We start from the raw sequence: 27,630 nt of genomic DNA, 5'->3' as shown, positions 1-27,630 counted from the left end.
TCTCTGCCCCCTTCAAGAAGGCAGATTGCTGTGGAAATTATTAATATAAGCAATTGATTTAAAAAATTAATTTCAGACCTCTAAGTTATAAGTATACATATTAGTATTTTTGGCATAAGCTCCTAGAGTATGAGCTAGAGACTTTCTTAAGCCACCATCAAGATTCTCACCTGAGCACCTGGCCTAACACAGCTGAGAGCTGGAGAAAACCACCAGTATCACGACATTTGGTGCTGCTGTTCTGAGTGAAAATTGTGTTTCCGCAGGAGAGATGGTTGTCCTGTTATTTCTGCATACCAGTTACTTTAGATCAAAAAAGATGAAGATAATTGCTATGCTTGAGGAAAGTTTATTTCCATGTGTGTCCTTAGGGTTGTATTTCCTTTGGTCCAAGGTGATGTGACACAGTCAAATGGAAGTTTATTGGTATAGTTACCAAAATAGATGCATTGTGTTAATTTTGTAATTAATTTGTGAGTGTGTGTGGAGTGTTTTTAAAGTAACAAGTATTGTAAGCAGTATGTTATTTTTAAACCAAGGACATTTTGTGCTGAATTTGGCTATTGCAACACTGAGTTAGAATTAGAATACACAAAATTCAAAACCACAGTAACCGTAATTTTGCCATTCTTGCCTTTTTAACTGCTTGACAATAGTGTTGTGTTTGTATAGTATTTAAAAATATTTGTTAAGGGGAATGTAAAGAGCTACTGGCAGGCTTCTCTGTTAACTGTTTGTGCATGCTCAACCACCCTGCTGTAATGAAAACTCTGGGGCAAATACTCCCAATGTCCACAGCTCAGACCCTGCTTGTCATTGCAAGTGAAGGAGCAGCCAAAGCCCCAGCTAGGGTGAAGGCAGAGATCTGCACAGTGGGGCTGACAGTCTGTTTTGCTCAGAGGACAGAACACCCATGATGGGCTAAAACTTCTGCTTACAGTCTCCTTTCCCAACTCACCCTGGTACATGCATACCTGGATCTACAGTATCTAAGGAGCTACTCTGTCAAATGAGTAATAATGTTCAGGATAATATAGCCTGACCATGAGGATGAATTTTATACAGCTACAGTTCATGTAATGACACTACAATCTCTCGTTTTGCCTGGCTTTGTCCTGACGTTCCAGCCAACTCTGGGGAGAGGTTATGGGAGGCCAGTACTACATAGGACTGCTTGCTTTCAACCTGCCCCAGCCGTGAGCCGCTTGATTTTCCCTGCAAGGGCTTTGTGCAGCTGGGGCATGGATGTGTCCATCTTAAGACAGAAATTAGCTTTGGATTTCACGTGTCACCCATCAGAGTGACCTGAATGAATTCATGTGGGAAAAATAATACTTGGAAAGCCGCTTGAGAAATTCTCCTTTTTACTGTTGTCTTGCATTTTGGTGTGCGCTGTCTGCGTTTTGAATACGAGGTCATCTGATGCATTGAATCGTGATAGCAATACAGACTGGGTAATCCTGGGAACCTTCCCTTTCCAAATTTTACTGTTCTAAAACTTGACTTCTTTGTTAAAAATGAACAGTTCCCAGGGGGTAAAAGCCCCCAGAGAAGATCTGTTGGCATTTTATATTTTTAAGCTGTCTTGCTGAATGAAAACAGTTAATTATTAACTTGATGGGGCGACAATGAGTATATAGAACTTAAATATCTCACCACTCCCACAAAGAAAAAAAAAACCCACCGCACCCTCCATTGTATCATGGGAAGATACATGGCCAGAAAAACTTTCCAACTCGTTAAACTTTTATACTGGCTTCATACAAGCTTAATGTAGACTTTTTTCCATCCTGTGATGTTGTAGGGATGCTTCTGACTGCATCTGAGGAGTTCACCATCGACTTAACAGTGTTTCTTTCCGAGCGTGCCTTTCCTATAATAGAAAAAAAGCTAAATTACACAATCTGAAGGATAAAAAAAAAGGTTTCCTTGTTTGTTCCAGGTTGTTTATTCTGTCAAGCCTGACAATGAAATCAGTCTGACAGTTTCTCCTGTAATCAGTCTAGTCAGCTTCTGTGATTGTGTGGGGCATTTGGACAAGGGCAGGGATAAAGGAAGAAAGTTTTAAAAACAGGAAAATACTATTGTAAATGTATCAGGCAAGTTATAAACTGGAAAAGGGTACTTGGAGTCAAGCATCATGCCTGCTGCTACTTTTGATGCTCTGTGGTAGATGTTTTGGTGGGATTTCTTCCCTTTGTGGCTTATGTTTCACTTTTTCAAAGAAGGGTGTGGGAAAATACTGATTTAAAGGACTGAAGTCTGGCTATATAACTTTTAAACTATGTATTTTGTAGTGGAGGGGAGGCTGCTGTAGCTGACTTGAGGTTGAAAAGGAATAACAAGAAGTGATGTTTGGGCTTGTTTTGAGCCCTCTGCCAGGCGGGACAGCTCTGAGCTCTCCCTTGTGTGCTTGGAGAGGCCACGTAGCATCTCACCATGTGGGGCTGTAGCTGGCAGAAAGCATCAAATATTCCCTTTGCTGTTTCTGCCTGGTGTAATTTTAGTTTTCCGGCACCCTGATAGAGCTTTGCTGCTTGCCCTGGCAGTGTCCTTCCCCTTGCTCTTCCTGATCCTCCTTTATCGTGTTCAGCTGTGCCCACAGGTCAGCTTGTCCCCGTGAAAGCACGGGAGGGGACGTGGGTTTTGGCTGGTCATTGCACCCGCGACCAAGGACTTAGCAAGTTCTAAATTGAGAATTGTTGCTTCATGCGCGTGTCTTTCCAAACCCGTGGATTTAGACATTCCCTCACCATTAATTACATCCTCTCGTCTCACAGCAGCAAGTAAAAAGGCTAAGTTGGGCACGTCGTCCTGCTGCAGGCAGATGAAGGTATTTTCTTGTTGGTTGGATGCTTGCAAGTTTCTGACAGTATGTGGCCATGCAGTTTTGGGAGGTGCATCCTGCAGGGCTCGCCTCAGGATGGGAAGTAACCAGGCAGCTCAGGCCCCTTCTCAGAGGGTGTGCATTTGAGTGATACCAGCCAGTCTGGTATTACCAGAGTCATTCTCAATTAAAAGCAGGGGCAGGTGCTTCAAAGGTGAGCCCAGATTGTCAGTAACTGGTGGCCACCTAGGTAATTCCTAGGTGGCACTGGAAAGTGATTCGTACCATCATTTGCCTTGGTGCAGTCTCTGATGGAAATGCTGGTTTTACCCCCTCATTTCTGTAAGCCGTAGGGTCCAGTCACCTGTGTTTGTCAGTCTTTTGACATCTAAACTGCTCAAACATATGCAATGCACAACTGCCAAAATTGGCAGTAGCATCTGGCTCTGACAGCAATTTGCAGGTTTGCCTGTTTGCCCCATGGCAGCTCTTAATGCAGCATTTCCAAGTGCAGTGTCCCACTAAATGTTCGGCAGCAGTCACGCGGAGGTGAAAAGATTTCCAGGCGAGCTTCAAAGAGAAGGATGTGACTAACTGTCTCATAGGGAGCCAGGACATGGACCCAGCCAGATGAGGCAGCTCACATGAAAGGGCTGCCAAAGGAAAGGGAGAGGACACAGACAAAACTGGGGCTGGGGGATGAAGTGGAGCAGGCAGTAAGGAAGGATAGAGGGGATAATCTCCATGGGCTGTTCCCAGCAGCCGGGAGACATAATGGCTCTTCAAGGAGGTAACCTGTGGACAAAGCAACGAACCTTAAGCTTGCTGGCCGTTCGTTGTTCCTGGCTCCACTGCAAGGCTCTGCTGCCTGTCCTTGGACAAGTCACTCTCCTGGTGACTCAGTATCCCAGCTGTAAAACGGGTATTGCTGCTTACCTCATGGGATGTTGTGAGGGTGGGCTCATGGATGCCTTTGCAGTTTGATGTGTTAATTGGGAGGGGTGGGAAGGGGGAGAGAGCAACAAAAAGCAAAGAGACAAACTTCCCTCACCACCTTCTCTTCTGAATGTAATCGTGTCCCTAATGACAATATAATGACGACTTATTCATCACTGAGATACACTCCTTCAGTTGCACTGGTGGGAACAGTTTTTTGGCCTCATTTTTTTCTCATGAGGGTTTTAAAGATGTAATTTTGTATGTTTATGTAATATGTTAATGTTTTAAGCAATTTCTAATCGAAAATTAGAAGAAACGATGAACAATAAATCAAAGTCAGGTTAAACCAAGATGTAATCAAGTAATACAAGAGTGGAACTAAAAGTATAATTTGGAAAGGGAGCCTCAAACAGAGAAAACACAAATCCTGAGGCCTGAAGAAGGAGGGTTCTAGTTTGCGTCTGCCTTAAACCCGATACCTGATAGCGTACCTGAGGAGGTCTAAGACCAGAAAGCCAAAGGGGTCACTCCTTCTCAGCACTCTGATTCTCAGATAAGCTTCTGCAAAAGGAAGGGGATCTCTGGTTTACTTTAACCCTTATAAATGTCACATTAATCTTATTCTGTTCACATGGCAGTCTGATGGCTAACACACAAAACCAGGAGCCAGAAAACAGCAGTTTTTAGGGCAGTTAGGGAACTGGTTGACCTGCTGCTAACACTTTTTTCTGTCTGTGCCTTCATGTGCTAAAGCAAAATGGAAATAATTGTCTCCTCTTTTGGAAGAGGGATGCAAGGCCTAAAGAAATGCTGTAAAGAACATGGAGATCCACAGGTGGAAAACCCTGGGGTGGTCACAGCTTCAGATCACAGGAGCAAAACACATGGTCATATTTCACCTGTCAAAGCTGGCTTTGCTTTAGAAAACAGGAAATCTCAAAGGCATTGGCTAGAGAAGAGGAACATTCATCTCTTCTCAGTACTGCATTTGAAAGGCTTTAACAACATAAGCTTTCCTGGCACTTGCCGAGCTATCTTTGGAGAAGAAAATAGGATTTTTAGGGTTTGTTTTTAGTGAGGAACAGGTGGCAGCATGTGGAAACCTGTTGTTAAATTTTAGTCATGGTCCCTTTTCCCTTTTCCTTTTCCCATCTACAGTTGAGTACGACAAGGAGTTCACGCCTCACCAGCGGCACCACAAGGAGTTCAAATTCAATTTGTCTCAGATTCCGGAGGGCGAGGCCGTCACAGCCGCTGAGTTTCGCATCTACAAGGACTGCGTTGTGGGGAGCTTTAAAAACCAAACCTTCCTTATCAGCATCTATCAAGTGCTGCAGGAACATCAGAACAGGTACGCAGGAAGGGGCTCGCTCTGTGCCACCAGTTGCTGTCCTGGGGAAAGTTAAGCTTGCACATTCATGTTGAGAGGACTGCTAAATAAATACCAGGATTGTGCTCATTAATGGGGTTTTGTTGTTTCCTTGTGGAAAATGGGCATGGCAGAGTGCAAAACGGACCTCAGCTGCAGAAAGTCCATGGTATTGTAGTCCACGTGTTGTCTTTAAATAGAGCAAGAATCTGCTGTGAGGAAGTAGATATTTAAACCAAAGTTGTTATGCTGGCGTTGCTCTTGTGTACTGAAATACATCTGTCCTCTTTCAACCTAGTACTACTGCATAAATAAAGCATAGCCTGTTTGAAAAATACTGGCAATTAGTGCAGACTTGACCTGCATTCAGCTGGACTTACATTTAAGTAAATAAAGCAGAAAAAAATTCAGCATGCTGACCACAGGTACAAAATCACTCCTGGGCTTTCAGTGGCAATGGGGGAGGCAAAAGACAGGGGCAGGGTAGGAAATGTGTTACAAAAGTCCAAACAAGTGTAAATGGAGTAATTAATTTTAAAAGGGTGGTGTTTAGCATGAGGGAATCACATAAGGCTGAAAGCTGGAAACAAAGGTCAATTAAAAGTCAGAGTAATGCTGTGGTACAAAAGCATTTCATTACTTCTGCTGAAATGTGTCAGCACTGTAACTGTTTCTTTTCTCTCTGAAGGTTTCCTGGGTATTTGCCTTTCTGATCCTTCTTTCTACATCCTTTCTGTGTATATCATTTTGGGGGGATCTGCCTTTGATTTGCTGTTGTGAGGACAGCATCAAGTAGCTGGTGGTTGTTCTGTGGGGAGAACATCTGGGCAAATGGAGAGAAATACTGGGTATATAGGCGATGGGAAGAAGGTGTTAATTTTAGATGATCAGCGTTCCCTTTGAGCTTTGAGTTGTGGGTTGCTGGAGTGCCTCCTTGGGTAACGTACGTGCTGGTTAACATGTTACATCAATGCCCACGCTTGAAGAGCTGGTGGAAGTCTGGATGGTCATGCATATTTCCTAGATGTTAGCTGTATTGTTCATTTAGAGCCACACTGAATAAAAAATGGTGAGTGTTGGTCTGGTTTAGATTTCACAAGTAGAGATTCTACTTCTGCAGCTGGAGGAAAACTTCTGCCAAGTGTCTGGAAGCGATCGATATGCTGCTCTGTGATGGTCACCAAAGCAGGGCACAGAGTAGGAGAACTGTCAACTTTTATGTGTATATAGCATTTTTTCAGAGTAAAGTCAGCAAGCACTGTGGGAACGAGAATAAAGTACAGGATATGGCCCCTAATGTACCTTGCTCCTAAAACTTCTGTGAATTCTTTTTTCTGAAAGGGGCTGTATGCAGCAATGATGCTGGCAACTGGTATCTTTGTTTTGAACACCATGCCAGAAACCTGCCAAAATCGTACTGCATTGTGAAGCTGGGACACATGTCCTATGGCACTGGCTGCTATGGCATCTGCAGGTCCTGGGCATCACTGGGTGCTAGAGAGCTCCCTTCAGAGAGAACAGAGGTGTCAGCTTGTGTGGGGATCACCAGGGTGGTCTCTCTCCAGAGCTGGCGAGTATTTCAGGTCTTTCAGGTCCCTTCCATCATGTTCCTCCTGCTGCTGCTGGCTTTCATGGTGAGGGGATCCCACTGTTGGGACTGGGAATCATAAAGCAGCTTCCTCCAGGTCCAGACTGCCCGCAATTCACCGTCCCTCCTGACACAGGCTAGGCGTGAACTGCTGACCCAGGGATGAGTGTCTGTAGTTCATTACTAACCTCTGACTCATCCAGTCCCTGAAGGCTCCCTTTCTGTTTCTTTTTCTTCTTTATTTATTTATTTTTACCGGTGGGAAGGAGGGAGACCTTTGGCTAAAGAAACTTGCGCTTCGGATGAGTCTAAAAGGACTTGTCACATCATCTGTGCAGAGGTGGGTAAGATGTTGCTCACAGATTCTTGCAGCTGTAAAAAGGATGTGCCCTTTTCCACCCTTTTTAGCTTAAAGGACTCTTTCATGTTCATGTAAAATATAAAACCACATATGAAAACATGTGTGCTTGTGTATAAATAGATGCCTGTGTATATATTCTCTGTATGTATCTAAAAGTGTGTATCTATTGATAGTCATTTGTATTAATTGTCATGTATATATTAAAAGTATACAGCTGTTAAAAGACAGATATTAGAAGCTACTTACCACTCTCCATTTGTACCTTCAGTTGAGGTTCTGACTCTGTAGGCTACTGCTGCTGCTGCTACAGATTGAAACATGCAGCTGCATTGGTGACCTGGGTGGGCTTTGGCCTGTAAACATTCTTGAAAACAAATACTAAAAACTTGCATCTAGCTGTTCACTTATATCTCTGCGGGGGGGGGGGGATTTTTCTGCTGTGTCTTAAGGAGCTTTATTCAGCTCATTTGGGTTTTGATTATCAGTTCACTTACATGCTTTTACTGGGGGTGGGGAGGGAAATCCAAAGTGATTTTTTCTCCTCCTTTTGTCTCAGTAGATTAATTTGGAAGATAATGTTTTCTTTTCCTCTTGAGAACACTACAAGGTTAAATTACAAGAGGAGAAGCACTGGGTTTTTTGAAGGAACTCGCTAAATATTTGTAAGGCTTCTGTTGCATTTTAGCAGATATTTTACGAGCCAGAAAATAACAGCTGCCTTTGACTTAAAAAAAGATTTACTAAAAAAAAGTTATGTCACACTTCCTTTGGACAGCCTGATATTTCCTGGCATTTTATGACACTTTATTGCATAAGGAAGAGTCTGTACAGATCTGGAAGTCTAGCTGGGGAACCAGCAGGTGAAACAGAAGGAGTTGACATAGCACATTTTTCCATCTTGTTCTGCTGACAAATATTCCTTCTGGTCAGGAAAATTAGTCTCTGAAGGCCACAGAAAGTGCCTGTTCAGTCAACGTTGGCAGTCTTCATAGAAAGGTCAAAGACACCATGTTAATCTTGGCTTTTATGAGGTTAACAGTTGTCTGAGGCGATTATTGGTAGCTAATAAAATACTTTTGGGCACAAATAATATTTAACAGGGCAGCTGGCATGAATGGATTTAAACCAGCAGTCTGCAACAGAAAGGCAGCATGCAGCTCTGAGGGAAAACATATAAAGAAAAAGAAACCTGCCTGTTCCTCTCAAAGAAATGAGTTTGGGAGGGCAGGAGATAAGAGGAAGCTTCAGTACACACAGATCTTCACCAAAGCTCAGAGACTGGACATATCCCTTGGCTGCAATTACGTGTAATGAAGTGGCTTAATTCAGTGTTACTTGAGCAAAGGAAAAAAAAACCTCATCTGGACAGTTACCACAGCATGAGCGTGTGACTCCAGCCCAGATGTGCGCGCTGCTGCATGGAATTGCAAGGCACTGCTGGCTGATCCCTGATGCCTAAAAAAAAACCACCAAGCCTGAGGCTAAAATTTCTTGCCAGTTACTGAATTATCGAACTGATTTTTGCCACTGTAGACAAGGTTAAAAGCAACGATTATACGGGCCCATTCGAGACTGTCTCCTAGGTAGGGGTGTATGTGGAGAGAGCATGAATGATCAGAGATCAATGCTGACTGAAACAGCACAGAAGCTTTGAGGAGAAATTTGACCCTTTCCTTGTTCAAAGCCATCAGAAATACGAGAACAATACTTGTGGAGGTTCCAGGCTAAGAAATGCACATTGAGGACAGTGTGGTCTAAGTACATTCTCTCTTAAAAGCAAAAAAATTTTTAATACTGACTCACTTGTGTCAGTAATATTTTCATCTCCCCATTCCTTCCACCCTTTGCTAAGGTAAAAAAAAAATAGTGCCTAGAAACTAGGCTTTTGTTTTCTAACTGAACTGCAGCTAACGGCTACATTTTGTGACAACGCAAATTGCTGGAGCTGTCAGTGGGATGCTGTGAAGAGATTAATGAAATCCTCAGGATGGGTCAAGTTTGTGGCCAGCCATCAGCAGTATACATTTCAGATTGCGTGACGAAGCAGCTTTACTGAACAGGGCTGATGTCTGGTTTGCTCTGAGGGGGATGACTGTGGGTTTAGAAGTGGGCTGGGGACTGAAGGGCCTGACGTGGGGAGAGAGAACAGGCAATACCTCTTCGGGACCTTTGGCTTCTGACTCCCAGAGCTTAAGAGACTGGGCTGTTTGAAGGCTAGGGTGGATTTTTCTTTTTACCCTTGGTATGTGCAGAGAGCAGGGAGATTTGCCAAAGCACCAGTTCAGGAAGACAAGTGGCATCAGCTTCCAGCTGTTTATCTCACCGTTACCATGTCGGGGGGGGGGGCATTTAGTTTCAACAGACAGGAGCTGCGCAACCTTGAATCTCCTCTTTTTTGGTGGTAGCGAAGCACAGCTAAGTCCTGCACATGGGCTTACGTCTAAGGTGTAGCAATGATTTTGTGGAAGAACCAGCAAAGCCCTCTGACTTCTGATACCTCTTGGGAGTGGATTGCCATGTAAGTGAGACCTTTGCAAGGCAAAGGAAGAAATAAGTTTGTCCTTGGAAACAGCTCATTAATTTCTTTTTCCTTCTCAAAAGTTTCTCTCTCTCACCCAGAGAGGTGTCAGGTCAGGACTAGGGAGGGCAGTTTATGGTTGATCAAAGATATTAGGCCTTGGTTTGGATCATCAGTATGTTTTCAAGTTTAAATATCCTGCTAATGCAGACCTCGGACCACTCCCACACTGTCCAAACAACTGATCTATGAAAAACACAGTGGCCTGTGTTAGTGATCAAAGGAAGATATGGTACCTTAATGGTCAAGGTTTATTAAACAGTTTTGTTTGCACCCAGAATGAAATATGAGGGCTTGATGTGCAGAAAGATTCTCCTGTATGATAAGACACGTGTGGACCCATAGCTGTGCCTTGCAGAGTGACTGCCTGGGGAGTATGTTCTTCTTCTACTGAGCACTAATTCCTTAAGGGTTAAGGTGCTCATTGGTTTTTAGCTGCCAGTTACAGTGGTAGTAAAGTCTTCCTCTTTGCGACAGGATATTTATACAAATGTGATCCGAGCGTCTAATCTAAAGGGCAAATTGATTTGCCGGCAGTGTTTATAGCTTAGAAAATAAATAACTGTCCTCAACTGCGTTTTGGAGTGGGTTGTGTAATACAAATGACAAAGCTTAGCATCAATCTGTTTCAAGTTGGGGTCAGATTTGTATATAGTGTGCATATATTTGTATCTGATAGAGCTGTTTCCATGATGCTATGGAGAAGTGTCTATCTGCGTTTCAGTTCAGCTCCCACTGTGGGGATGCGATTTGTTGTGGTTTAGGGTGGCTGCTTTTTAGTAGTTTAAAAGTCAGAGTTTTTCTGGATGAAACTTACTGGTTCCATAGCCAGCTGGCTTTTTCTAACAAAATGAAAAAATAGCATATCAGTGCCTTATTTCTTTTCATGAAAGACAAAGATAAATTATTACCCTGTTCCCTCTCACCCGTCTTCATGCCTCAAAGTGCATTTAAATTCTGAGGTGTATTATTGTAGCCTTCACTGCAGCTAGAATACTCCTTAGTCCATTAAATTAAGCAAATGAGAAACACATCTTCTGTCCCTGTAACGACTTTTTCTTTTTTTTTTTTATGTTCTTGTTGGTAAAATGTTCATTCCTCAGAGCCTAAAGCTCGAAACCTTGAGCTAGATGTGGGGGGACACCTTTGCACTCAAATATCAGTGTTGGCTTTGCTGGGGATTATAACAGGCCTGTAGGCTGAGCTTCCCACAGTCTTCGCATGGGGAGACAACATCCACTAGTTCTAGGCTGTCATCTTCCACTATTTGCCAGCTGTAGCCTTGAAACTAGTGTCTCGCTTTGCTGCTCTTCCAGTGAGTCTACAAGTCTTAGCCCTCTGCCCTTGCAGACTTTACTGCCAGGGGCGATGCCTGCAGTGGTACAGGACAGCTGCCTCAGCACATGGGAGCTCTTATCAGACAGAAAGGTAGTGGTGTGAGAGCTTACCTCTCCCTTCTGGTGTGCCCCTGTGTCTTGATACGTCCAGGATGGCTCTGCCCTCCCTGTGCTGAATTGCAGACCCCTTCCAGAGTGTCCCAGCATCCCCATTGTGTGCTTTTTCCTCCACTGGCTGTCAGTCTTTGCTAATCAGTGCCCAGTTGCTGGCCTTCTATTTCACCTTGAAAGTAGGTGTCATTGTAGGTGGACAGCTCTTGGTGTTTCCTTTGAAAAGGCTGCAATTTCGAAGTTTTATCTATTCTAGTTATTAGTCCGTCATTAGTGGATTAAGAGCAAAGAAACTTGCTAGTTTGCTATATGCAGGCAAATTTTTACAGAAGGTTGATGTCAGTGCAAACTAAAGACTCGGATCCCAAGGAAGCAGGAGAGTATTTAGAAAGTGCGTTAATTAAAATGTAAATCCCACACACTTCTGTGCAGAATTCCCTTTTGAGAAACTGCTGCTAGGCAGTCTAGACTATTATGTCAACTTGTCTTTGAAGAAAAGTAAACAAAAAGGTTCAGCTGAGGAAAGTTTTAGAGACTTACAGTAATTAATGCTTTGGTAAATGGCTGTTGATGCGTAACAATCCTTTAAACACCTGGGTAATCGCGAGCTTTGAAGTTAGGCCAAAATGTTGTTCCGAGATCCGTAATTAAAATAAGAGACCTTTAGCTTGGTCATTTTGAAGGTGAGATTTCTGTTTGTTCTCACTGCCTCCCTGGTAAAACTTCTGCCTGGTTGGGGAAAGAAGGCCAGGGAGGGTGGGAAAGTAAAAAACCTACTTCAACAGATGCTTCTTTAAATTTAGCTTTTTATAGCCTTGGTGTTTTTCCTGTAGCAAAGTTCCATGTTGTAATGTGTACCCAGAACAGAGAAATTATTTTAATGTGAACATTTCACTAAGTATAGTAACTGAGATTAAGCACTTGACCTGGTTACTAATTTGACTAAATTCTAATCTAATTAGTGTTCAATTAAAGAGAATTAGCACCCGGAGACATTTTGTTGAAAGGTTTACACAGAGGTTTCAGTTAACAAAATATTTATCTTACAGCGGGAAAAGCACTGAAGTTAAATGCAAGCTGTTTCTCCTGTAAATGCCCTGGGTACATGGTTGGGATGCCGGCGTTAAGAATAGTAGCTATATTTGATATTTATATCTGACAGATCAGCTCGCTCTCCGAGGACACTGGAGCTAAATCCTGCCTTCTGAATTATACAGGCCATATTTCTCCAGTAAACTGTGTACTTTCTGTTTACTCCAGCCACTTGTGATTGCTCTGTTGACCTTTGCTTCTCCATCCTCCTCTAGAGTCCTCTGAAGGCCATGGAAACACCTCCATTTATTTCCTGGGACTTGAGACCATACTTTAGGGCCCTGATCCAGAACAAAGACCTCCTGTTCTGAGTTGGGAATCTCTAACTTGCAACTTCCCGTTTAATGTCCTCTCTTGTCTCAGGAAAGTTGTTTCGGGTCATTGCCTCAGTTTCTGCCATTCTCTTGCTTTTCATTAATAATCTAAGGTTAATACATATTCTGCCTGCAGCACCTTTATTATGAAAATCATTAACCGAACTCATCCAGATGGTTAAGCACAGTGAAAGTAAAGATGAGACTGTCAGTCACCATAGTGACAATGAGATGACAGCAGCTGTATAAAACCACAGAGGCAGGTTTAGACAGAGAGGATGTTAAAAAGCTGCCTGATTTGGTGATGAAATTCATCCTCTGTACACTGAATTTCCTGCTGTGCAGGTGCCAGAGGTCCTGTGATGTCCTTTGACATGTGGGGTTGCTTGAGCATTAAACCTCTGGGCTGACTCTGCTTTCTTCAGCCTGTGTTGAGAGAGCAGGTATTCCTCTTTGCTCAACGATGCTGGCTCATGTATTTCTTCTGCCCTTTCTTTTTCTAGCTTTTTCCCCATTCTTCTTGCCCCCTTCCTGTTTCCCTTAGGTCCCATCTTGCCTCTGTTATTCTCAAATGCTGAAGTTTTCAAATAATCCATTAACGTGACCACGTACATGGTTACATGCTTTTGTTTGAAGGGCCACTGCCAGCCTCACAGCACAGGATCGATGTCACCAATTAATGACTAGGAATTCAAGAGTTTGTTGCATGCACCTTGCACAGCATGTGATCTGTTTCTCACCTTCTTGTCCACTCTTGAGATTTTGCTTTGACTATGGGCTTGTATCTACTTGTGCGTAGCACTCTCCAGCATGGTATCTTACAGCTTCCTACGCTATTTCTTGTTTTGACATGGCTATAAGGCAAAGCTAGTGATGGTGTTCTCATCATGCAGATGAGAAGCTGATGCAAACACCCATGGCAAAAATGGTCTTTGCCAAAATCGTCCAGCAGTCCAGCAGCTGGAGTGGCAATAAGGCTATGTAGCAGCTTTAGGTCTCATGCTTCCCACCTTTCTTTTGCAGCCCTGTGAGAGAGGAATGAAACAAATGTGTTTTCTGTGGTCTTCAGAGAGCAGAACAGGTTGGGGGGAAGAAAATTCCAGTTGTGAACATTGGAGCAAGACTGGAAGTGTAAGACTCACATCACTGACATCTGTCACTATGTTTGTTGGCAGCTGTGTTGCTGCAGATGACAGTGGTAGCAGGTTGAAGCCCTCTGTGAGCCATTGGTGCAGGAAGATTCCAGTAGTTTCCCTACTGCTTCTAGATGCAGAGGGATTCTGAGTCAGGGATAATGGGCCTGATTCACAGAGGCTTGGTGGCCACAAGTACTTTTTACTCTCTTTTCTTTGCAGACTTTTTCCCTTTATCCAGGGTCTGTCCATCCAGCCCTTGCATGTCCATGTGTCCCCCACCACTGCAGCAAATCCTTCACCCTTCCCCTTCTAAATAGATATTCTTTCTTTCCCACCATGGGCCAGCATGGGAGATCTCCCAGTCTCCATTCCAAGATCAGACATTGTACAGCCTTTTTGCAGGAGTAATAAGAACATTTCTTCTTGGCTATGTGGCTGTAGGGAAAAGCAGTTTGCTATCAGTTGGTACATGGTATCTGGTTTATCAAGCGGGTAAGGAGGGAGAAAGTATGTTCCCTGCATACAGAAAGTCCAGAGGATTTTGTTGCTAAACTCTGAATCTCTGTTGAGCCTGTGTGGGCGGCAGTTTTTAAGTTCTTCTGCTTGATCAAAATTCAAGTGATTTCCTTAAAGGAGGAAAGACATACAACATTTAGATTCTGAAAAATACAAAGGAGTGGTTAAAGACACTCAGCTAAATACTTGGGATTGGTTTTTATGTGAGTCATTTTCTTCCCTAATTTTGTTGGAAAGAGGTGACTCTTTTAAAAACCTTCATGCCGTAAAACAAACTAGTAAGAAACTATATGTAATTTTGTGCAGCCTGGTGAAGTTTGGGTGGCAAACATTAATTGAAAACAGGCTTAAGCAGAAAGTATTAGAACGTGTTACCTGCTAGTGTTTCTAGTATGACAAAACCATACCTGTGGGGTGAACCTTCAGTGTTGGCTTCCGGTCAAATGATGCAGAAGTCAGTTGAATAACTGATTGAAAACAAGTCCTGTATGAGACTTACTGCAAAGAGTTAACTGGATTGGAGAGCCCCATTGTCCATTTTTCTGCATGTTACAAAGGAATTGAAATCTTTCCAAAATGAGTGTGACATACTGGGGTAAAGTGGAGCATTCTTATTTGGTGGAATTGTACCATTGCTTTTACTTTCGTGGAGGACACTAAGGTGGGGCAGATCCACTGTAAGGCAGGTCTGAATTTTAAGTGCACCTAATCATGATGGCGGTTCAGTCTCAGGGCAGGGGGAAAGTGTGATTTGGTAGAGAACTGCATTTGGACCTGAAAAATCAGAGATGTAAGTACACCGTAGGAAATGACTGGGTTCTGTGTGGTTCAGCAGCATGAATCTGAGGATTATAGTGGATCACAAGATGAACATCAGTTAATAGTGTGAGTTTTGTGAAGAAGCCAAAATCATATTCTGACATATATGAGTAGAGGCATAGTCTGTGAGGTGCATCAAATGCATCAAGTCTGTGAGATGCGTCTTCCACTGCACTCAGTGAGATCAAGTGAAACACATTCAATTTCCTGGAAAGGTGGAAATTCCTGAGGCTGGAAATCTGTAAGATCATGTCAGGCAAACATCTCTCTGGAGTGATGTGGAGGTAGTTGATCCTGCCTGGAATTCAGGGGAATGTGCTAGATGATGCCATATGGTGGTGCTTTCAGGCTTTACAGCTCTCTCATATCTGCCTTCCCAAAGTGCAAGGCAATGGGGAACGTAAACGCTAAGCCTCTCATGTTTTTGAATATCTGACTACTCCCATGTGGTTGAGTGTTCATGCAGGTTTGCTCTTAAGGAGTTCCCAATGGCTCTCCAGCCAGACATGTTTGGTTTGGGGGGATGTAATGCTGAAGTTACTCTACTCTGGAGGCTCCAGCAGGCATTGTCTGGAGTGGATGAGTGCCAGGAAGATTATGGCACTTAGAGGAGGGAAGGTAGGAAAGGAGATCAGAAAGCAATTGGTGTGAGGGGGAATGTCAGGTGCTGGGAAAACCCCTTTTTGGATATAGTCCATCTCAGGCACTGGAGAGGACCAACGCGTAAGTTGTATTCAGAGGTGGGAATGACCTAGCAGTTCATTCCTCTCTTAAACCTGGACAGGGAAAGAGTGGTCTCAGCTGCAGCTGCTGTTTGTGGTCTCCTTTAAGCAACACTTCAGCTTATATACCCTGCCTGTGAAAGCCCAACTCTTTCAACCCTAAGGTTTCCAAAACATGTAGCAGCTGGCCAGCCCCAGATACTCACTGCTGTTGGAGGTGAAGGTCAGAGCTGTTCCTGAACCCTCTTCCCATTGGAGGAGCCATGGCAAAGACCCCTGTGGGAAAGGCTGCTGAGTCAACCACGGAGTGAGCAGCTACCAGCAAGGCAGAGGAAAGCCTCTATGTTGTAAAAATAGCTGCAGTAGGAGCCCTAATATACTTAAGTGCTTATTTTTCCACATGTGATCTCATGCAAGCCAAGCTGCTGGGCAGTATGACATAGCAGTTGGCCAAAAATAAAACAGAACTCAATCAAAATGTTGGGTTTTTTTCTGAAGTTAACCTTTGATGGGTGGAAGGGACAGGTACCTGTTTTCTCATTTCCATTAAGTTATTGTTAGAAAAAAAGAAATCCAGGGAGGAAGAGAGGTGAAGATGGGATTGACACCCAGTATCCATTTTGTGGTGATGGCCACAGGCTAAGGATAGGAATTGTAGCACAGGAAAGTTATGCCTATAATACTGTGGGAAAATGTACATGGTGCTTCTGGGTGCTTCTCCAGCTGATTTCATTGAACTCATTTCACTGAGTTTTGATAGGCATTTAATGCTGCAAAAAAACGTATGTATAGACTTGATAACATTTGAAGGTGAAGCCTATGAATGAGACCCAGTGCCAAGAGCCTGGGAACAAGGTGCTCTAATCCCTGTTGATATGCCTTGGAATAATGTCTTTATAGTGACCATCACTGCTTGCTGCTTGGCCTGTTAAGTTGAGTTTTATTTTTTATTTTGGTCAATTATGGTTTGTTTGTGTTTTGGAAAGGGGGCTGAAACCATGCAACACCTTTGACCAAGCCATGAAATGCCTGGAAATGCTGTTAGTTTGAGCACTGTCCTACTGGGCTAGCATTATACTCTTCAGGAGAAGAGTACCTTACTAATCCCTTGCTGGTGGAGAATTGAACAGATCTGAGGAGTAGAATTGCTTTTCTGCAGCCTAGAAAATAGTGAAAAGCCTTTGTAATCCTGAATTTCACATGTGCAAGCATGTGCATTTCATGGCAAAACTCTGGATACAGACAGGCAGATTTTAGGTGTTGTTTTTTTTCCTAGCTATTAACATCACTTCTAATGATTTCAAGTTTTGTTTCTGTAACAGCAAAAGCCAGGGGAGGAAATCCCAGACATCACAATATTGTCATTATGCTTTTCCTCTGCAGGGCCTCTGACCTGTTTCTGCTGGACACACGGGTGGTGTGGGCCTCAGAGGAGGGCTGGCTGGAGTTTGATGTCACCGCCACAAGTAACATGTGGGTGATGAACCCTCAGCACAACATGGGACTGCATCTGAGCGTGGTGACTCGGGATGGTAGGTTACGGGCGAGTTAATGCAAGTCACCTCACAGGTCTCTTGTATGATGTCTAGACGTGGTGCTGACAGAGACCAGTTGTGATATGGGGGGGTGAGCACCCTGCCTTTGTAGGCAGCTGTAGCCAACAACACGAGCAACAGTCTGAGGGCACATATAGAGGGCTGTCAGTTCTTGGCTATCCCATGATGGACATGTCTTTCCTGATGAGTGAGGTGAGGTGTCTCTGAACAGTACCAGGATGAGCTGGTGCAAGTGGGCTGGGGTAGGGCACCAATTCTTGGGTTGGAGGTGGAAGGGGGCATGAAGCTGGGGTTCCAGGTGGGGTGAGGTTTAGGGGTTAGAGGAAGAGAATTGAGCAGGGTTGTGGGTATGCACCTCCCCGTGTGGGATTATGGCAACCCTCCTGGCTGCTGCAGCTGCCATCACTGCTCCGATCTCATCAAACCTGAGGTGGGAGATGTGCACTGGAGAAGTGAATGCAGTCTCTGTGTGGGGCTGTTTCCTCTGAGGGTGGCTGCAATGATAGCATTTCACAGTCCACAGAAACTTTGCAAGGTGGAAAAGAAGAGAAGAAACTGCATGAAATTAAGTGTTGGAATATAAACAGTGGGGAAGAATAGGATCTAATGAGCAGAAAGTGACTAAAAAGATGACTATGACATCTGTCGTCCGTAGGAATCGGTCTCCAACCTTAGGTTTTCTTCCTATTGTTTCATGCTGGAGTTTGATGCACCTATGGGGTCAAGTGAGACCAGAGGGGCTATCCACTGTTCTCCCTGAGGAAACGTTAGTGCCAGCTTCCACCTTCCCAAATGGGCTGAGAGCTGTCCCTGTGCTCCTGACAAAAGCACCTCATCTCTTTGCCCTCTGCTCTCTCCTAATCCCATCTCTGCTTCTCGTGTTTCGTGGGCAGCAGAACTAATTTCATGACACATCTGGGCTTTGTAGTTTACATATCTATCTGTATACCTTTTCAGTGCCTAAACTGAAGTAGAGATGCCATTGGGGTACCAAAGACCCAGGTGCTGCAAGCCTCTCATCCAGGATGGATGGGGTGCTGTCATAAAAATATCCATGGGTCATGGTGGCAGGAGGGGAATGCTTAGTGATTAAAAAAGTGAAGTATGAGCAGGAAGAAAGGAAGCACTGCTGATGGGGATGCCAAGATGTTGGATGGAACAATCCAAACGCACTTTTTGTCTAACACTCCGCTTTCTGTTTGGTTTGAAGGTTTCAGTGTAAATCCTAGAGAAGCAGGCCTTATGGGCCGAGATGGCCCTTACGACAAACAGCCTTTCATGGTGGCCTTCTTCAAAGTGAGTGAAGTTCACGTACGGACCACTAGGTCAGCAACGAGCAGGCGCCGGCAACAGAGTCGAAACCGCTCTACCCAGGCTCAGGATGTTTCCAGGGTGTCTAGTGTCACAGGTAATGATCCAACACAGGTCATCATCCAACACAAGCTGGGCCGACTTCTTGTCATGTTTGTATTTGCTCTGAGTGCAGAAGCAAGAAGGGGTATGTAAGCTGGGATGCTCTTGGAGGAGCAGGTTGTATCTGCGAGGAAATGGAAGAGGGGGTCTCACTTAAAATGAGACTTACAGGAGACCTCTTGAATCCAGGGTGGAGTCCAGACCCCCATTTGAAGTTGCGGCCATTGAATTCATGGGGCTGAGGTGTTTTAACCCTGATTCTTGTGCTTCTAGGTTGCTTGCCACGCAGCATTTGCCCGGCAGTGTATAGTAGGTGAAATGCATTTTCAGGCAGGCAAAGAGGATTGTCTGTTTGCAGTGGAAATGTTGCATGTTGCAGGTGTTGTACAGCAGCTTTGTGAGTGCTGTTGTGGGCTGGTGGGACAATACAGTAACTCTGAAATTTTGGCAAAAATTGTGTGTTCTGTCTTCTGAGTCTTGTCTGTTTTCTAGCCACTGTTCCCCGCATCACAGTGCTGCGAGTTTTTCATTCACTGAGTACCTTCTTTCCTCTCAAACATTTCAGCCTGTTCCAAGTTACTTGATTAATTTGCTTATGCTGCCCCCTTCATTTCCAATAGGATCCCTGCTTTTCCTGTGTCTAGAAATGAGTATACCCCAAGGAGGAGAGGTGGCTGTATTTTTTACTCTATGTCCAGACACAGCACAGGGAGATAAGGCAGCATTGCCAAAGCTTAGCCAGCATGAATCAGTAGGCTGTCCCCTTCTCTTGCATGTGCACCCGAAGAGGCCCCACGCGTGGCAGGGCTGGAAAAGTGTTCACTCCAGGATGAAGCAGTATGTGAGCCCAGGGGTGTTACCCTGAAGGCTGTCTTGCTCTTCTAAAGGTGCTGTGATGCATGTGGACCCAAAGCAGGTGCAGAACTGGGATGCTGTAATCCCTTTGTGTGCATCAACCTGCCTGCACATCTTCCTCTCATTATATCTTACATCACATCAGATTTTTGGTCTATGGTCTTCCCTGAGCTAGGATTGAGACTGCCTATCAGGGGTTGAGGGCAGTTTTTCTCCTGGAGAACAAGGCAGCTGGCTGGTGTTGATGTTTTTTGTAGATTGAACCTTCCTTCATGTTTGTGAATACACAGGGCTTGCTTTCTTCAGTATAAAAATGGACCCGTTTCCCAAAAGATGCTGTGAGTTGAGGTGGAGTGGTATGTTTAAAAAAGCCCTATTTACTATCTAAATATGGAAAGCATTTCAAGTCCTGCTGTTCAGAGTGCATGAAGTATGCTGCTGGGCTGGTACAGGATCTGGTGAGCTGGCAGTGGGGGGGTTACATGAAGCCATGCTGCTACATGCAGGACTGGGACCCTGCTGTGCTCCCTTTGATGTGGAGCTGTCGTCCTGCAGTCAGCACCAAGTCCTCAGATACTGAGGTTATGGCTGTGGCATAAGAATCTCAATGGTCTGTATTTTTTCACCAAGGAAGCTCGTTTCCCTGTATTATCAACATGTAATTATGACTGGCTTTATATAAAGCAGAACTGAGTAACCCCCATGGCTATAAACTGCTTTGACAGAGAGTCCTGCATCAGTGCACTTCTGGAGCCAAGCTCTGTTCTTCTGCAGAAGAAGGATGAACAGGAAGAATAAGAAATATGTTCATCTGTTGAGGTGGAAAACCATATGCCAGTTCTAGCCCAGGACATGGAGGAGGAATGAGGTGGATGGGAGGAGCATGCAGGTGTTTCTATTCTGTTGGCTGTAAGACCTGGAGGCCCTCTCTCGGCCATGTCTTGAAATGGGTTTAGCTTGGGCTCTCAGACTCCAGGGCTGCCCCTGTAGTTAACCTAAAGAGCTGGGGACTCTCCTTAACATAACAGGTAGTGAACCTCGAGCCTAAGGACTTTGCTGCTGTACAGCCAGCTCCTTCATGACTTACAGTTCCTGTATGGGGCTGTCTCTGTCCAGTGGTGATAACCCTCCTCTTCTGTCAGACCTCGGGCACATCCCTTCCCATCAGCCCCTTCTTATGGAGAGAGTTGCATTTAAACATCTGACTTGGGCTGCACTGTCTGCTTTGAGTGAAACTCACGCAATACCCCTTTTGGGGTCCTCTGTCGCCACCCTTTCGCCTCTGGAGCTGCTGTGAGGTGTTCCATGAGAAATGAAGGGGCTCTTCTAGTGGCCTTTCCTTCCAGCAGACATGCACGGCACCAGGCAGATTTCCCCACAAACACGGGAAACCGAATACCACAAAGGGCAGCATGCAGAAACACTGAAGGCAAATAAGGCCAATTGCTTCCATGATGGCAAGGGTCTTGTTAACAAACATCATTATCTTGCGGCCAATCTTCCCTTTAGTAAGAGCACTCAGATGCAAACTGGAGCGGTGTGGCCAGCATTTCTGTACGTGCCTTCACATGCAGGTCCACGTCAGCCCGACATCTCCCGTCTTCCCACCCAAGCAGATCGCTTTCATGTGAAGTGGGCTGTTATTAACTGTGTGATCAGTTTACACCAGCTTTATCCGGACAAATCACCAAAGTCAAACACCAAGAAGAAGGGGCTGGCCTCGGAGACCTCTGTCAAAGCTATTTTGAATCACAGAAGCAATTAATTACTGTGTGGAATTTGGTAAGCTGGCACCTTGGGAGCAGCAAGGGTGTTCTCAGACGGATGGACCTCAGTAAATATTTATATATTCTTTGCCAGCACTTAACGTGGGAGAGGATATAGGAAATCTAAGGTGGGTGCATAAGTATCTGTAGGAGGAAGACCATTAAGTCAGGCTATTCTCTCTCCCCTTTCAGCAACACACATGCCAGTGTCCAGCCTTAAGAGAAACATCTGTGCTCACAGAAAGTCAGACTTGCGTTCTGATGAAGGCAGACAACATTCAGTTTTGTAAATCTCTGTTTTAGACAAAATAGTTTGCAGTATGATTAAATGCAGTGTCTTGTAAATGCCAAGCTACTGTTTCTGAATTGCTACATTCAGGGGGAAAAAAAAGACACAATTTTGCTAAACCCACAGTGAGCTTATAGGAGCTCCCTAAACTCACTGAGATTTTGGAGGTCTCTGGCAAACAATCCTTGCAAATCATGTCGTGGCGATGTAAGCTGGGCTGTGGTGGCTATTTGCAGGGACACCACCCCCCCCTCCCCACTGCAGGCTGCCTCCTTTCGGCCCTCCTGGCTCCCCATGGCAGGGCTGCCTGGAAGGGACATGTACCCTGTTGTCTTTTGGCAGTTGGATCTTCCACTGCAAACCACCTCGAATGGCAATTTGGGTTAAAACAGGTGAGCATGATGGATTGGGGTAGCTGATGCTGCTAGGCTCTGGGGAAAATGTGGAGGCCAACTTCAGTAGCTCAGTGAGCTCTATCTCACCAGCAGAAACCCTTTACTGTGTGGGTTCTTCTCCTTTTAGCCTGCATGTACATCCAGTGTGCATGGTGGTAGGGCATATGTGGAGCCCCAGACCATGGGGAATGGATCATTATTATGTATATCTGTATTGCTGCATTTTTTTCTCCAACTCAGAAATCCACTGCTAAGGGTTGATTAAAAGTTTGTAACATCCCTAAAGTTCAGCTACAGTAGATTCCATAAAGTAGACCTGGTAGGCAAACATAGCAAGAAAAGAGGGCGCAGGAGCTTGGGGTGAGGGCTAAGCAGGGGACAGGGCAAATGCCAGAAGGGATATTTAGTATGTCAACATTTAAGAAGGAAAAAAAACTGAGTTTGGGCAAGTGAGAATCATGGAGTATCGGGTTGGAAGGGACCAGTCTTTCTTGGCAAAAGCACAACCTAGACAAGATGGCCCAGCAGTCTGTTCAGCTGAATCTTAAAAGTGTCCAACATTGGGGAATCCACCACTTCCCTGGGCAGATTATTCCAGTGGCTGATGGTTCTCATTGTGAAAAATTTTCCTCTTGTGTCCAATTGGAATCTGTTTTCTGTATGATTCCTTGTAAGAAGGGAGTCTCAGTCTTCTTTGTAGCCACCCTCTCAGCCTCTCCTCAATGGCTTCCCAGCCCTCAGTGCAGAGTGTGAGTCAGGTCACTCCAGCTACTGAGCTGAACCGATCTTTGGGGGCCAGTTTCAGGCAGTGTGAGAGCGGACACGTTCATAACATGTTCTGCTTCATGTAGCTTGTTAAACAGCTCTTTTTTTTCCCCTTGTGTTTTCTTAAACTTGTGATTGCTCACAGCCTTCCTGCCCACTCCTGTTTTCTCTGCCTCCCTTGCCTTCTCCCCTTTCCTGTAGCTGATCTGGGTAAGGTGTAGCTGGATTTGGAATGTAGCATCATTCTGACCAGTTGATTGCGCATAGATCGACTCCACAGTAACTCCCTATCAAATACAGATGGTTTTCCTCTAAGAAAACTACGCATGTCCCATTGAAGAACAACGAAATTGTGGTTTTAGGTACTTAAATGAAAGCCTTTGACCGCTCAAAGTATCTTCTGCTCATTATGTTTCCCCTCGTTATGATCAGATCATTTGGAAACATCTCATGCTAGAAATCTGCTCCTGGGCCGAGCCAGGACTGAAAAGCTTCATCTGAAAAAACCCGCCACACCCTGGTTTCTACTGGGTATGTCTGGTTTGAAAATAGGAAGCTTGAATGGAGAGCCTCACCCCTGTCCTTGCTACCGAGTGCTCCTGAAAGAGCGAATGTTTATGCTGCAGCAGGCTGTTAACCAGCGCTGCTCACCTGATGAAATCCGTGATTGAAGCGAAGCTATTGAAAGCCTGAAATGCAATCCTTACAGTTTAAAACCCAAACTGCTTCTAAAAACAACTCTCTAATCTTTGGTGGTTTGGAGGGTGGGTTTGAGGTGTAGGGTTTTTTCAGCCCTCAGTGTTAACTGTACCCAGCTGTGATGCTGTGCTGCCCTTAATGTCAGTTGGATGTACTTTTAGTATTATAGTTTTTCCTTTGAATAAATATTTGCATTTGTAGTTCCCAAACTTTGGGGGGGTGGTGGAGGGAAGAAAAAGAAAGGCTTATTCAGAGCCAAGGAAAAAGCCACTGAAAATATTTTTCTATCCCAGCTGCCGCATCTGGGGAAAGCTACACTGGGAGGGTGCCCTTTCAAGCCGCATTAGGGGCGCTGGGGGGCTGGATAGCTGAAAGGCTCAGGACAGCGGGATGCAGGCACATCAGCATGTGGCATCTGCCTGCTGATGGAAACGCCTTTACTTGCAAATGAGGCGTGTGAGAGGAGAGAAGGCCCCTGTGGGTAAGGCACTGGAGGAGAACATGGCCAGTCTGTGTCTGGCTCTGGGATGAGCACACACATGTCACCGCGCGGATGGGGACCGGGGCTCCCACGCTGCTCAGCCGAATTTGCTGCCATCTCTTCCTCTTGTGTTTCCCATGGGGGCAAAGCTTGGGTTCGACAGCCGCAGCCGGTGGCCAAGGCACCCACCTGCAAAGGTGGTTTCTGTGGCTGCTGCACTGAGGTCCGACAGCCCCGTGAGGCGTGACGGAGTCAGACACTGCCCATCAAGGCTGGATGTGTGCAGCCACCCAGGGGTGAAAGGCCCTTCTGTCACGGCTCAGCTCCTCCGCGGTTCCAGGTGTTCGTGTGTGGAGCCGCTTCTCATTCCAAATGTAAATGGGAAATTCCACTCGCTGTCAAAAGCTACACTTTGTAGGGCCATCAGGAGCAGCTCCTGCATGGTTGAACCATCCTCATACATTGTGCCATGGCAAGGGGGAAGTCTATGGTCAGGGCTTTGCACCCTGTGCCCTCACTTTTCTATGCAGTGTTGGCATTAAGGAGCAAGTTCATGTTGACAGCGCATCAAATCCTGTGTTATCTGCAGATAAGCAGGTTATGGGAAGGAGAAACTTGTTTTTCAGAGCATTGCTTGTGAAGGTCCAAGAGTGGCAGTGATGCATTGAGTTGTGTGTGATGTCTGGGGCAGGCTGGGGGTAAGGCACGGAGAGGGATGGGGACATGGCTTCACTGCCTATTGGACATCTTAGCTGTTTAAGGACCAGTACAGGGCCACAAGGTGATGATTAACCTTCCCAGGGTTGTAATTCTCTCGGTAAGTATGTGCACTTTGAGCTTAACCACCTAGGGTGGCACACGTTGGAAACCACAGCTGTGGAAGAGGGGTGAGTTTGAGCACCCAGCAGGGATGCTCAAACAGGCCAGCCTGTCCCTGGCTGAAGGAGCAGATTTATTTTTAAGAAGTCGTTTTACAAGTGCTGTTTGTCAAGCTATTGAAGGTGACTGAAGGAATTATAAGCAAGTCACTGTTCCTTGGGTGCTTCCATTCCCACAGGCATCTTAAAAGCTTCAGTCCTGCTTTGGATGTCCCTCAACACCCTTATCCTTTTGGCTGCTGAGGGAGCTGCTGTTTCTCACTGCTGAGCCCACAGCACAAACACATCTGGCCAGCTGTGCCCTCCAGTGATGCTCTGCCTGGTTTACTTTCTCAATTCCTGTTTTGTTCTTTTTCTCTTAACAGATTATAACAGCAGTGATCTAAAAACAGCGTGCAGAAAGCATGAGCTTTACGTTAGCTTCCAAGACTTGGGATGGCAGGTGGGTGATGTTTCTCTCTGGGTAAACTAGACATTTTGTTATGAAATGTTATCTAAACAGTGTCACGGTAATTCCACTCGAGGCTGCCATTATGCTTTAAAATGTCCCTTGTGTCTCCTCACTAAAACCAGTCACAGGGAAGGGCAAATAAATATTGATAGTTGTGACATTTGATAAGATCCAGAGGAAGCTTGATACTTTATGAGATTCAAATACACCGTCATTCTCTGTCACTCATGGGAGTCACAGTACGGGCAAGGGCTCATATTCATGTGCCTCTAATGATAAGGAAAAAAATCTGATGTTAAGCAGTGATTTTAAACAAGTGAAGTTTTTTTCTAGTGATCAGCCCTAATTTTAACCTTGGCCATTGTATTGAAATCCTCCCCGTCCTGCCCCACAATTAGCACTGGCTGCGGTAGGTGGACTGAAGACTGGGTTTAGTTGCAACACCATGAGCGAGGCCAGGGAGTTGTTTAGAGTAAGTCATTTAGGACCATTATGTATAGAGTGTCAGCAAACATCACGTTTCAAAGAATGCCCTCATGGACTCTTTTTAATTTATTTATTTGTTAAAATTCTTTCAGTCAGCACTTCTGTGAGGGAGGTCCCGTTTAGATCAGCCAATGTTTTTACCAGATTGTAATTCAGGATGCCAGGGCTACCCCTGCTGCTTCTCTAATACCCAACACATGAAAATCCTCTCCCAGTTAATGGGACAGCAACATTTTTTTGTAGCTTATGTCAACTTCAGCCCACTGGCCACAAACACTGCTGCATACTGACTCCATTCCCATTACTTGCTAGTGGCTTTTCTTTTTACTTGTGCACAGTCTTTCCACCTCCTCCCTAGCTTGTTTGCCCTGCTTCCAGGCAGGACGTGTGTTCCAGTTGTGAAGTTCATGGACTAGAGGGCACTGCCTTCACCTTTCTAGTTGCAAGAAAGGTAAGATGTTGCCAAAGAAAGGCCACAGACCAACAGGAGCTGGAATGCAGATCCTACTGCATGATGGGCAGAAGCCCCCTGCAGTTGCTGGGTACTGCTTTCTCCTTCAAATCTTTTAGCAGAGCACTTCCCTTATACTGCATCAAACCTCAACTTTAATTACATGGTCTGTACTGGCTGCTGCAGTAGGAGAGTGACTGTCTCATGAAAAGAAGCTCGGTTTACTGGGTGCAAATTACGGGTCAGCTAGTACAGAAAAGTGGAGGAGTGGTTTTGCTATGCCCAGGTATTCTTATGTTAGCAATCAACCAGCAGACATGGCTAGCAAAGCTGCAGCAAGGCTCTGGCTGCTTGGGCCTGCTGTAGCAAACTGCAAGCTAACCCAGGTAATTGTTGTCTGGTAAAGGATCTAAGAATTGCGTGCATGTGAAGTGCACCAGTGCATCCTCCTGCAGAGCCTGACACCAAGGGAGGTGAAATGCCTCCTGAGAATTGCTAATGGTTTTAATTTACCTTTGCCTCTTTTGTGTCAGCAGCAGAGAAGTTGTAATTACTTTAATATCCCCTTGGTGAGGAGTCATCTTCTTCCATAGCATGGCATAGATTGCCAGTGGGGCCACCTGCTTGCACATGCAGCGCAGGCTGGCTGTCCTGTGTCTCCTTTAGGAGACTGGTAGAGGTAGAGAAGCTGTTACGGTGCTACTACTTCCCACCTTAGCAGACTAGTCTCCCTGTGTAAGAGCATATAAGGTAGAGTGTCTGTGAGCACTACACCAGTGTTTTATATTGCCATTCTGGAGCTCCCTGGTTGAACTGTTCATGTGTGCGCACAGATGCATGTACATGACTTTCTCCAGGAGGTAACGCCTCCTGAAACAGTGACTCAGCCTCGGAAAGGTACTTCAGCTAGAGGGCCTAACCTGCAGGAAATACTGGAAAATAAAAGCATCCAAACCACAGTCCCCACAGGGCAACCCAGCAAGAGTTTTAGGAATACAACTCTTAGTTCATGGCAGTAAAGATGCGCACAGACGTGCACCATTCTTTGCACATTAAAATCAGTGTGTCCATGGAAAAGTGATGGCTCACAAAAAAACCCGAACCCTAACAGCTTCAGTGAAAACACATTTTCACCCTCGAGAAAAAAGTTGGTGGAAAATTTTCATCTGCTCTTAATTGCATGCAGTTGTCTGTACAAGTTGGCAACTCTTTAATTTGAATCACGTTCTGTTTGTTTCCTAAAAAGGACTGGATAATCGCTCCAAAGGGCTATGCAGCCAACTACTGTGATGGGGAGTGCTCGTTCCCACTCAACGCCCATATGAACGCAACCAATCATGCCATTGTACAAACTCTGGTAAGGATCCAGAAAGCTCGATGCCAAAGCAATAGGTGAATTTGTAAATGAGTTACAATTGTCTCACTTGTATTTTCTT

At 45.0% G+C, this 27,630-nt stretch overlaps 1 protein-coding gene across 1 annotated transcript in view; it reads left to right on the top strand.

Moving 5' to 3' along the window:
* BMP6 (bone morphogenetic protein 6) overlaps positions 1–27,630 on the top strand; it is an 88,039-nt gene that overhangs the window by 58,884 nt on the left and 1,525 nt on the right. Inside the window, exons 2-6 of the mRNA XM_057399277.1 lie at positions 4,925–5,117; positions 17,093–17,241; positions 18,476–18,673; positions 25,172–25,248; positions 27,441–27,551. Coding sequence (XP_057255260.1) covers positions 4,925–5,117; positions 17,093–17,241; positions 18,476–18,673; positions 25,172–25,248; positions 27,441–27,551 — 728 coding nt within the window. The remainder of the gene's footprint in view (positions 1–4,924; positions 5,118–17,092; positions 17,242–18,475; positions 18,674–25,171; positions 25,249–27,440; positions 27,552–27,630) is intronic.

This window comes from Pezoporus wallicus, unplaced genomic scaffold (assembly GCF_028554395.1).
Source record: "Pezoporus wallicus isolate ANWC-B61680 ecotype Strahan unplaced genomic scaffold, APGP_CSIRO_Pwel_v1 contig_818, whole genome shotgun sequence".
NCBI lineage: Eukaryota > Metazoa > Chordata > Aves > Psittaciformes > Psittacidae > Pezoporus > Pezoporus wallicus.
This window is presented reverse-complemented; position numbering and strand designations above follow the sequence as displayed.